This window comes from Actinia tenebrosa, unplaced genomic scaffold, assembly GCF_029948245.1.
Source record: "Actinia tenebrosa isolate PJP-AT-01 unplaced genomic scaffold, QUT_ActTen_1.0 PGA_scaffold4__44_contigs__length_22323623, whole genome shotgun sequence".
Taxonomy (NCBI): Eukaryota; Metazoa; Cnidaria; class Anthozoa; order Actiniaria; family Actiniidae; genus Actinia; species Actinia tenebrosa.
The window spans coordinates 6984617-6997249 of NW_028292581.1; the positions used below are offsets into that span (position 1 = coordinate 6984617).

The 12633-nt window shown below is 43.1% G+C and overlaps 2 protein-coding genes across 2 annotated transcripts; both read right to left on the bottom strand.

Moving 5' to 3' along the window:
- Positions 1-3606: 3606 nt before the first annotated feature.
- Positions 3607-5043, bottom strand: LOC116293706 (RYamide receptor). Its single transcript, XM_031701168.2, has 2 exons — positions 4325-5043; positions 3607-3992 (listed from the first exon to the last, which is right to left on the bottom strand). The coding sequence occupies exons 1-2, from the start codon at positions 5027-5029 to the stop codon at positions 3657-3659; spliced, it is 1041 nt and encodes a 346-aa protein (XP_031557028.2). The 5' UTR covers positions 5030-5043; the 3' UTR covers positions 3607-3656.
- A 1448-nt stretch (positions 5044-6491) lies between these two features.
- Positions 6492-11927, bottom strand: LOC148906929 (uncharacterized). Its single transcript, XM_089036497.1, has one exon. The coding sequence runs from the start codon at positions 11613-11615 to the stop codon at positions 6666-6668; it is 4950 nt and encodes a 1649-aa protein (XP_088892623.1). The 5' UTR covers positions 11616-11927; the 3' UTR covers positions 6492-6665.
- Between the last annotated feature and the right edge of the window lie 706 nt (positions 11928-12633).

Genomic DNA, 12633 nt, shown 5'->3' on the forward strand with positions numbered 1-12633 from the left:
TCATACCCTGTTCCAGAGCAAGATCGCTGAAAATCATACCCTGTTCCGGTATTGCGAAAATGGACACCCCGTGTCAGAGAGGAGAGAGCGTGATTTCATATACCCTGTCCCAGAGCGAGCGCGATTTCATATATCTTGTTCCAGAGTAGAATCGCTGAAAACCATACCCTGTTTGGCGGCACGTACCCGTATAGCAAATATAGGGGAGTACCCCCCCCCCCCCCCTCCGGGGGTTTCCACCGGTCTATGTGCACCTTTTTTGTAGGTAATAATACTTCTACTAATAATAATATCAATACTAAGGCATTGCTTTAGTATTTAATGAATTCATATTCCACTAATTTGGCAGGAAAAAAAGGTAGTCAGTGTAAGAAATGTACTGAAACTGAAAGCGGAGTATTTTGACGACGATATCTCTAAGTTTCTTAGAATTTAGAAAATAGATAACGCTAAAAGGTATGGTATACTCTCTAATTAAGAACAATTAACTTTTTCTACCGATTTCGAAATATTAATTTATAGCGGTTTAAATGAAAATTTTTAATATCTTACTCGCAATGCACGATGGGATAAGCCTGGATCTTCCTCTGGCTTGTCATTCCCTAGAGTATCTGATTCTTTGTTTAATAGTTGTGCATAAGAAAATACATGAGTATGGAGTACAGCTCAAACAAAGAATTTTATTTTATAGAAAATGAAATGATATGTCGTTTTCAGTCATGCTGACTGACACTGCGCGCAGTCCATGCGAGCTTAATTAAAGGACATAGCCGAGGCACATGTCAATCAGGATTCATAAGCAACTGGCATACTTGGGTCGATCTGAAGTCGTTGATTGGCACCAACCACGGGTTTTTATATTTTTGATTTTTGATAGTTAAAAGTAAACTTAAAAGTTGGTTTTTGGTTGTGTGTCAGTTCTGTTTTCAGAAAGCATACTTGAAAAGTTTATAGCTGAAACCAAAGAGAAAATAAACTAAGAAAAGGAATCTCTGGTATTTAGCTCGTGACCATCATAGGCACCAGTAGACTGGCACCATATATGATGGTATTTTTAGAATCACATTTACTATCGTTTGTTTGTCTGCACGCGCTGTTTTTTCTGTTTGCTCACTTTTTAACAAACAATCAAATGAGTAATCTAAAAATAGCATTAAAGAGATTCCATCTCTTAAATCATTTTCTCTTTCTGAAACCTGAATCAATCATCAGTTCATTTCCGGCCCACACAAGCCTATTACAGTCAAACCACCTCAAGCGTGAACACATAGAGATCATTAATGACTTTATTCTTGGATTCTTGATTTCATTATTCAATTTGAACATTCATTATTGAAAATGAATCTTCTAAGTCTAGCATATACAAAAGCCAAGCATATATGCAGCTGAAATGCAAGAGCAACTTTTTGTGCGAAGGAATATGTAATATTAATGGCTTACCTTCTGTTTTCGCCCAGGGGGGGGGGGGGTACTACCACCCCAACTTGGGTAGGGGTGTGCCGCCAGGACCTCAAAACCCTGACCCTATCCCAGACCTAAAATTTTGATTTTACATACCCTATAGCTACCCCAGACTAAAACTAAGAATTGTACATCCTATCCCAGACTAAAAGACGGGAAATACGGTTTTACAATCGATTGCAATCAATATTTACTAAAATTTTTATTGTATTTGTGTCGACAGAAAGCGTAGCCTATTTGCCAGACAAAAACGACCAAATCGTTGACCCTATCCCAGACTAAAATGATACCCTATCCAAGACAAAATGTCCAAAAATGATACCCTACCCCAGACCCAAAAGCCGAAAAACCATACCCTATAGGGCGGCACATACCCGTATAGCAAATATAGGGGAGTACTCCCCCCCCCCCCCCCCCCCGGGTGTTTCCGCTATAAACGAAAGCCTATGAGCTTTGTTAATCATATGTTCAAACTTTTATTATTTTTTGAATATTGAATATTTGTTTTCAATAGTGAATGTTGGAATCGAATAATGAAATCAATGATCCAAAAATAAAGCCATTAATGGGTTACGTGCTCACGCTTGAAGTGTTTTGACTGTAAATTTCAGGGACTATAGCCTTCAATTATCTCCAATTATAGACTGAAAATGATATAATTTTTTAAAACGCCATTGCCGGAAAGTGGATATTTAATTGATCTTCATATCGTAGAATGGTTTGAGAGAAAAGACATCCGCGAATAGAACAGATCAGTTAAAGACCCATTGCCACTTACCGTGATGCACCGCGGTTACAGGTGAATTTCGTGGTCCATGAAATTCAAAGATTCATATATTGAATAATAACTTCACATTAAATCCTTTTCCGACATAGCACTAAGGCACAATAATGATTCTTTTACATTCTTTTAAGAGTTTATTCAAACGGTTAGAATTGTTTGTTCAGTGGTGACACGATTCAAAATGTAAACAAGCTGTGATGCATCACGGTATTAAGTGGCAATGGGTCTTTAAGGGACCGATCCATAGATATGAAAGACAAGTAAGATTAAAGAGGGGACTCAATAGGGATATACAAATGTATTGAACCGTTAGAATTCAAGCCCAAATCCGACGATCCGCAAAAATTACTTAAATTCGAATCCGAATTGACAGTTGCCTTGTATGTGAAATCCGCTGTGATATGAATGCGCTAAAACCACGTGCTAAAACATTACTGTGAATCCGAAATCCGAACTAAATTATTTGCGAAATCCGCTGATCGGTAGATCTATTCATCCCCCTCCCCCTCCCCCTGAATCTGATTCTTTTTAATACTTTTTCAAAAAAAAGGTTGTACATGATTTTGATAATATTAAATTAATAATACATTTTAATGTTTTTATATGAAATGATACATTTTCAATGCGGTAGCTTTTTAATAGTTTATATAATTTATCTAAATGTATTTTAAAAAAGTTTCTCGTTGCGAAATGTCTTAATAATATTGTCCATAATTGATGTTGATATTTTTTTGTAAAGCGTTGTTGGACTTAACGGATGAATTGACGCTAAATAAAATAAAGTTGTTATCATCATCATCATCATCATCATTATTATTATTATTATTATTATTATTATTATTATTATCTTTATTTACAATTTGCTTCAATTTTGCTCTTTACAAAATTCTTAGTTTACCGAGTCCAATCCATGGGCCTTGGGAAAACAAGAATATAGTTACAATGCGAGAAGTAATTAAAATAAAAAATAAAATAAATCAATTAAAAGGGAAAAAAGAAATCAAGAATCAAGTAATCATGAGAGTTTTTCTTATGATTTGTGCAGTTCCAAGGAGAGCAATCTTCCGGTTCTTCTGTGACAGAGATGTCCCCTTTTAAATGGTTGGCATATTATCATTATCATTATTATTATTATTATTATTATTATTATTATTATTATTATTATTATTATGCAGTTTATTAAACATCTGGATGCGAGGCAAAGACACTCATATAGGGCGTGTAAACGTAACCTATGGGTGTTCAAACTATAATTTACAATTAGATATGCTCAACAATAAAATTATTATTATTATTATTATTATTATTATTATTATTATTATTCTAACGCTGACAGTATGGAGCGATAATCTCGCCGCCTTGTTTGAAGTGCCTGCTGCTGTAACGTGCTGTTGCCATCTTCTCCCCTTGATTATTTTGCACTTGATCCACATGGGGTCTTAAGTAGCTGCTTGATGGCCTTCCGAAACCTGTTGGTACGAGCAACGTAGATGAAGGGGTTGCATGCACTTGACGTGAAAAGGAAATAATTGGCAGCAAAGCCAAACCACTTTGCTTCACTCGTCTTGGTCATATCTTCTCTGTCGTTGGTGAAAACAGAGTAAATGATGCAAGGCACATAAGAAAGGACATAAGCAACCACGGTCAGACCAATCGTCCACGTTGCCTTAGCTTCGTTTCTGGTTCTTGCCTTTTCCAGTGCAATTTTCCGGTCGATATTGTGCTCTTTGCGTTGTTTGGTATAACCCTAAATAATACAGTGAAAAATCTTTTTAATAAAACAGCAGGACGTAGATTTTGAGTGCTGATCTTATGATGAAGTAAAAAGAGATTCACACATTAAGAGCTTGATCATCGTTTTTATTCACTAGTTTTCATATCATATTGCGAACCAGTGTGCGGTCCGCAAATGAATCGAGTGAATAAAAACTTACGATATCAACGCGGCTCTTTAAACATGTATATGTGAAACTGAATTTGTTTATTACACATTTATACTATTACATTCTTGTGCAATATGTCCCGACTACAAACAATATTAAATGTTGTTAAACTGAAAATTTTAAATTCGCCACCCACCTTGACTTTTCTTTTGAAACTAAAGCATGTCATCAAAGACAAAACCGTGAAGACCAACCCAAAAATCAGGAAGAAGAAAAATGCGCTGTCCTTGCCAAACTTATCAAAATAGACCATTCTATAGATATAAGTAGGGGCATCTCCAAGATCGATCTTGGAGCTAGCCATCACCCATGGCAACACCATAACCATGGATACAAGCCATGCTGCACAGATAGCTTTCGCAGCCTTGGTTCTGGTCTTCCGGACATAGTGCTTCAATCCCCAAGTGATAGCGATGAGGCGATCCATCATGGTAGCTAACGTACTCATGATCTTTAGAATGTTGAAGAAGGTCTGCGCCAATGCCACCAGTAAAGACACCACCCTTCCATGCAACGTCTGATTTAGCTCAAAAACGCCTACGATGATGAAGAATGGCATATTGGTGAGAATGTTAAGGATATCCACTATGGCCAGATTAGCTAAGAACATATTAGGGATGGTGCGAATCATCTTGAACCTCTTCATTAGGATACAGATGGTCGAGTTTCCAGCGAGAGAGGTGATAACCAAAAGCATTACCAGAATTAACTGTGTCGTGGACTTGACAGTAAATGTTAGTCCTTGACAATAAGTACAATTGGCAGGCAGCAAATCATCTCCCTTAGTTGGCTTAGTTAGTTGATCGTGATTCTTAAACTCGAAAAAGTTGGTAGCATTCATATTTTCTAGCTCCGTGTTTTCTCTTAGAACGTCTGAGTTTCTCACCAAGTTCTGATTTATTTACATAGACAAGAGACCGCATGTTGAGCAGCCTAGCACTCCATATCGCGGTTAAAGCAAGAATGCACCGTAGAATCAGTGAGCTTGTTCCCCCCCCCCCTTCCCCCCCCCCCCCCCCCCCATGATTCTAAAAAGCAGAGTGAGTGATTAATTAAAGCTCACTTTACTGAAGACACAGCGGGACTTCCGTTCTCATCAGTGTTTTCTGCTAAATGAAGGCATATAAATCTTTTAGCTCCAAAAACCATGATGAATAAAGAGGCAAACTGATCACTGCAAGAACTAAAAGCATTCATTGGTATCTTATATGCGTTTTCTATTTTGTCAGTATATATTATTCAAGCAAATGTGCGGAATGGTTTATAATGAATCGCTTTTTTTTTCAAAGATATTCGGAAAAATAGCAAGAATTTTATTTTATCAAGAGAATATGATATATACTTAATATTCTCTTGATTTTATCTAACTTCCTTTTGTGCTCTTTTCTTTCACATTTGCTACAGCCGAGTTATAGCGCACGCACACGATCTGCGTAGTCTCAAAAATAGCCCCTTATCCGGCTATAGCTACTTATTCGTCCTTATCTAGCATCTGAAGAACCTATCTTGAGGACATAAAAAAAAAAAGATGATGGGAAGGCTTGATCATTAAAAATTAAATTAAAAAAAAAGAAATTTTAAAAATAAAAGAAAACGTTAACTGTAATGACTTGGGGTCGTTGTTTCGATTTTCTCTTCGTCTAAAACTTTCTTTTAAAGAGGTGCACAAAGAAGTATTTCAGACATCCTGCCCCCATATTGACCATTTTTATGCCTAATCACTCTCAGCACCGTTTATTCCTATTATAGGACGCTTGTTTTAAGCAGCTTTTGTGTAAAAACAACACCTTATATCGGATCTCAATTGACTTAGCGTCATAGTCAGTCAAGTGAGCCTTGATAAGCATTACGAATGCTGCAAAAAGAATTGTAGCCTGATTAAAGCTAATAATATAAAAATTTCAATTATTAACCAGGATGAAAATTATCCAGAAGCCATAAAGCTGAAAGCCATATCTGAACCTTCGCCTGATGTTAGACTTATAGAGACATACCCCATTGAGACCCTCTATCTATTCGGTATATATTTGTTAAGGGAGTTGGCAATAAACGTACGTCTCTCCATCTCTCCCTTAGTTTTGATGCCCAGTTAAATCACTAATAGCTTTTCATGGTAATCTAGCATGCATTTCCGCACATGAGCATGAAAGCAGATTGTCTTCTGATTTATCTAAAGTCCATTATAAGCCACCTCATCATTTGCGGAAATCTCAGGGCCAATCCCAAGCGCCAGTAAACACGACGAACGACGTAAACGAATGAACAAGCTTTAATAATGAAACGTAGTCGCAAGATGGCTGACCAATAACAACAGTAATGAACAGGCGTCACTGGCGCGGGCGCGCGCGCATGACAGGCACAAATGTCCGCGGGCACAACGGGCTCGCTGGCGCAGTATCTTCTTCTTCCTTATTTTCTGTTAATTAACTGGATAACAAAGTTATTATGGTTCATACATCTACAGGTCGCATAATGTCTCAATATAGGAAGTAGTCCTTGAGGTAGGCTGGGGGTTTGCGTGTTCGTTGTGGTCTCGAGGGAGATTCTTCGCTGCTGAGTTCGTTGTTGATGGGCAGTGGGACGGTGAGAGTGACTTGCGAGGGTGGTGGGTCTTGCTCAGTTGTTTCTGGGGTTGTGTTGGTGTCTTCTTCCGATGCGTTGTCTTGATTGTTTGGTTTACACCAGCTTGGTAAGTCAACTTCGTATGGGCGGATAAGTTCCGATGGGGGTGTTGGTGGACTTGGTTCTTCTGACGCTAACGTTGGGTCTACGGTGGCGAAGTCTTCGTCGGCATCGTTGTGGATTACTTGAGTACTAGTGTGGGAGGAGGCGAGGGGAGCGGGAACGGCATAGCACTCACATAGCTTGACCTTGTATGATGTGGCGCGAAGTTGGGATCCGGTGAACTTCTTAATGTAACACCAAGGGTCGCTCACTTCTGTAACGATGTAGCGGTCACGAGCACGTAGTTTGTCGCGGTCAGCGATCAAATAAACTATGTCTCCCACTCGAATCTGTGGCTGAGGTGCGGCAACTCCGTGTTTGTCTTTGGACTTTTCGCTGTGGGGATGGTTAGTGGACCTCTTCTGGTGCTGCGCTACTATATTCTGGTAGTCAGATAGTGGGAGTTGGTCACAGGTGTATTGACTGCGCTGTGTCCATAGTTCACGAGCGGAGAGACCTTGATGGCGTAGGCGAGAGTTGAGACGAGCTGTTGCTAGTGCGAGGCCAGTAGAAGTAATGGGTCCACCTCCGGGCTCCTGTCGCAGAAGCTCTTCTTCTAGCTCTTGAATAGCCTTTTCGGCGACTGGGTTCTTATTCTTATTCTTTATGCGACCAACATCGAGCCAAATGTTCAAGTGTTTTAGACCGTCGTTGTTGCTAAGAGATAAGAAGCTTGGTGCAGGGTCTACTCGAATGACTGCTCTTGGACCGTCCAAAGGGTGTAGTTCCACAATGAGGCGTGTAAGGGCGTCGCGCAGGGTGTCGTACTTTTCGTCTTGTATTAAACAAGTGTTGGTGTAGGATGTCGAACACTCTCTGAGTAGTAAGATTGCTTGTCGTTGTCGTTTGATAACGTCAGCAGCGAAGGATATGCCGACGACGTCGGGTGGTTCTTCAGATGATTGGTTTACGAGAGAACTTGGAAACTTCCGTAAGGAGGCACATGGGTGGCATGACGAGGATACCCTGGTTAGGGCACTGTTCATGTCTAACGCAAAGAAGTGGCGTAGTACAACCATCTGAAGCTGGTTGCGAGATGGATGGTTTAGACGAACGTGGAGAGCTGTGAGAAGACCATCAAGTACGGACCGTGGTACTACTATTGCCTCAGATGAGGGGGTGAAAGGTTGGTTGCGTTTGACTACTAGAATGCCGTCTTTGGAGATGGACGTTACGTTTAGATAGCGTTTGATGTCTTTTATGTTAGTCAGTTTCTTCGAGGGTCTAGTTCCTTGTTTCAGATGGGCATGGACTCTGCGGAGGTCGGGACATCCGTTTTGGATTTCTCGCCAGGCTGATCTCGTGGTGAATGGAAGTGACTTGGTGTTGTCGATGATGTCTTGAACGGACACGTCACGGACGACAGAGTCTTCTGTTTCTTTGATGAAACTGCACACCTGGCATGTTGGTTCTTGGCACTCTGGAGCGTTGCGGCTCGTAAAGTCTGAAGGGAGGTTAGCCGTACCGGCCAAATGCTGCAACGTGACTTGATATCGGCTAACGGTAGTTAGGAATGATGTTACCCGAGGGCTTGCGGAAAATTCGCCGCGACAGAGTTTATTGATGGCTTGGACGCATGGTTTGCTGTCAGTGAGTACGCAAGTACGGTGTTCAGACTGTATTATAAACGGGCTGAAGTGCTTGACGGCCGCGGCGATACTCAGTGCTTCAATTTCACAGGGCAGCCAGTTGACTTGGTGTTTGCGGAGTTTTGCGCTGAAAAATCCGGCAAGATAGAGGTTGTTCTCACGGGACACATATAGTGTTGCTCCGAGGCCACGTTTGGTTACGGAGCCGTCTGTTACGATCCATAAGGAGTCGGATGGACGTGGTAGAGCGATGGCTTTGGTTGACGTGAGGGCCTGCTGAGCAGCTTTAAACTTGTGGAGAAGACTTTCGTTCAACGTAAGTTTGTCTTGTGACTGGAGACCCGAGATTGCGCCTTCGAGGGGGTCGATTAGGGAGGAACACTCTGGTAGGACGCGGCTAAGGACTTTGTAGGACCCGATAAAAGAGCGCATGCCTTTGACGGTAGTTGGAGGAGGACAAGATGCAAGAACCGCGACGCGATGAGGACTTGCAGATAGTTTGCCTTGGGACCACACCCATCCTAATATGGTGGTGGACTTTGGACAGATGACCGTTTTAGTTGGTGAGAGTCTAAGGTTGCACCTGTCAAGCTGTTCCAGGACCCGTGCCCAGATAGGTAGAAGGTCTTCGGGGCTTGCTCCTCCGCAGTACAAGTCGTCTGCTATCTTTGCCACGCAGCCTTCTTGGATGAAGTCACCAAGTACTCGACACATCATCTCTTCGAGTGCTGTTTCTGAGCCGGGCATTCCCATTGCGGAGCGGCAGTAAACGCGTACGCCACGAAATGGTGTGGCTACGCCGCAGTACTTCCTGGATTCTTTAGCAAGGGGTATTTGGTAGAAGGCGCGGCTGAGATCAGACTTTATCAGGAACTTCCATGGTGCAATGGTGCGTAGTGTGGAGTCAACGTCTGGCATGAGTGATGGTTGGGGTTTGCTGTACCGTCCCACGTCTGCAAAGGCAGTGACGAGGCGATGACCGCCAGAGGGTTTCTTTATGAGGAAGGAGGGGTTCAGGTATTCTACTGCCACGTCGATATCTTCGGGTTTTTGGAAGACTTGGTCTCTTTCCAGTTCGTCAAACTTCTCTTGCAGCTCTATTAGTTGGTTTCGAGAGTATTGAGGAAGGCGCCCTTTACGTTGGGGCGGCTGTACCGGTCCCATGTTTACGCGGGCTTCTATATGGCCCGCTGCTCCGTTGTACCCTGGAATGTCCGGTTTGAAGACGTTGTCGTATTTCTGTAGGACCTTCTGGAATTGGTCACGCATGGAACTTGTAAGTAGCTTGTCTGGATCTAGACTTACGCTGCCTGAGGACGGCGGGGTAGGCTTTACTTCTGTAACGGGGAGTGTTGAGGGTGGAGCCGCTTCGGGAGGAGTCGCTGGGACGGTTGGGCGGGCCCAGCAGATGTGGTCGTGGCGTCGGACGGTGTATGGTTCGTCGGACGTGTTGGTAATTCGCACTTTACCTCCGACTGTATCTATGACTCGTGGTTGGGGCCATGGGTTTTCGCTGGGTGGAGGGCGTTTGAGTTGGGACGTATCACTACGGGGTTCAATGGCGATAGTGTTGTCAGTTCCCAGCTCGGGGGGGACGTCAACTTCTAGGTAATCTCCAGGCCAGATAACGGTGGTGGGCGACGATGAACGTAACACATACGACGTGGCGTGGCGTATGGTGTGAGCCTGAGTGCTGTGTTTTTCATCGGTGTGGTACAAGATGGTTTCGGAGCCTTGTATAGTTATCTGTTGAGTGGCTGGGCGAACTGAGATGTCGTTCGCGATGAGGAAGGGTATTCCAGCGAGTATGTCAACATCTATGTCCTCTACTACGAGGGCGTCGAGCGCGAGTTTCTTGTTGGAACGAGAGAGCAGGACGTGTACTTCGCCAATAACGGTCAGCGGTGTCGTACCATCGGCTTGCAATGCTTGTTGGGAAGACTTTTCGACGGTAAGACCAAGTGTCTGGGCAACGGACGCTTTAATCATGCTGGTTTCGGCGCCGGTGTCGAGGGTCAGCCTCACTGGGTGTTGTCGATAGAAGGCGTTGAGTAGGGGTGACCTTCTGGTGCTGACCCTTCGGGAGATGGAACGTGCGGACGGAAGGGCTGACGCTTCACTGTCAACTTGATCAGGTGCGTACAGATCTAGGTTATCGTCGTCTTCTTCTACTTCCTCTTCATAGTTGGTTGTCGAGCGAGTCTTGGCGAGGAAGAGTCTGTCCTCAGGAGGTAAGTAAGGGCACTTACTTAGGAAATGCTGTTGATCTGCGCGGCCTGCTTCTTTGCATAGTGGGCATGACCTGGGGCGTCTGGAAGTCGTTGGGCGGCGACTGTTTGGCAATTTGTTTGGTTCACGTGAGGCAGGGAATCTAAATTTTGACGCTGTAGCGCGTAGTATCTTGGAATCAGCGGCTGTGCGTAGTTCGTCAAGCAGTGAGTCCAACGCTTGGGAGATTTCTGGTTTTATCGATGCGAGGGTTCTGGAGCGAAGTTCCGTGCCATATCGTTGTTTTACGAGGTTTGGTAAGTCCGGGTGGATTAGTCTAAGCCAGGTGAGAACGATCATATTTTCAAGACTGGGTGTTGATTCCTCGTCGGCGGTTATAATCTCGCCATGGTGGGTGATATTGCCATTAGCGATGAGGAGATTGTCTTCGACGAAGGACATCAGTCGTTGAAAGAGGTCTTCTGGGCGTTCGTCATGTTCCAGTTTAATGTTATTAAAGTCGATAAAGTGTGCTCCGGTGGACTGGAACCCATAATGCATGCGAATCATTTGCCAGATGGAGTTGATAGATGTTGAGTTCTTGACAATTGAATTTCTAGAGATAACTGGGCAATAATTAGCGATTTGGCCAAGCATCAACTCCAGATGGGTACACTTTTGCTGTGCTGTTCGACGTCTAGCGACAGGGACTGCTTCACCGTCATCAGTAAAGCCTCTTAGAGGGCCTCGAGATTTCTTTAGCCACGTCACGGTATCACCAAGGAAGGATGCGAAATTTACGTCGAGAGATAATGTATACTGTAGGTTTTGTCTCCATGCTTCGAAGGAAGTGATTGTCTCGTTTTTAGTCAGTGTCCATTGTTTTGGTGCTCTTGTTGAAGTCATTTTTGGAGTCGATGGTTTGGGTGATTGTTGATGAGGCCGTGTGAATGTGTTTCGTAAGCTCTTGTGTACGTTTCTTGCTGTTCGTTTTCCAACCACCGTACAGGTTGGCTCGTTACGAGACTTCTGCTATTGATCGTTGTATTTATACTGTTGTTCGTGGGTCCTTTAATCGCTGCCACCACGCCAGTAAACACGACGAACGACGTAAACGAATGAACAAGCTTTAATAATGAAACGTAGTCGCAAGATGGCCGACCAATAACAACAGTAATGAACAGGCGTCACTGGCGCGGGCGCGCGCGCATGACAGGCACAAATGTCCGCGGGCACAACGGGCTCGCTGGCGAAGGACCCAATAGACCTATCCCGAATTCGCTTGACTGATCACGAAACAATGGCTTCAAGTCGAGGTTGAACTTGATGAATAAAAGAATCAAGTTCAGTCTCGACTTCAAACTATTGTTTCGTGGTCATTCAAGCGAATTCGGGATAGGTCTATTATCAAACCACTCGCATTGCAATGTAAAATTTTTCCCACTTCAGAACAGTTGCATTCTTTGTTTGAGGCGTATCCGTATGTATTTTCTCGTGCGTAACCATCAAACAAGGAAATGATACTATATAGGGAGTATAAAAAGTGGATTTCGGTCTATTTTTTATCTCTGGTCAATCCCTCGAGAAATAGAGAACGAACGGCTATAGCCATCATGTAGGTGGTACAAATGAGAGAAACGAATGAGGAATTTTGTTATTTGGTACCAATACGAATCTAAAAATAACGAGCTCGAGATAAGGGAGCAGCAGTAAGGGGGACTCGCGGTCAATGTCAAAGATTTACGGGTTTTACAGGCGGTTTAAGGAAGGCGCCGGCAGCGGGAATAAGCCGCGCGACAAGTCCTTACTGCTGCTGTGTTGGGAATCAAAGATAAGTGTTTATAAAAATGTACGATATATATACGATGCATGAATGTAAAAAGTTCACCAATGACTTCTGTATAATTTGCCTAAGATCCAAAGT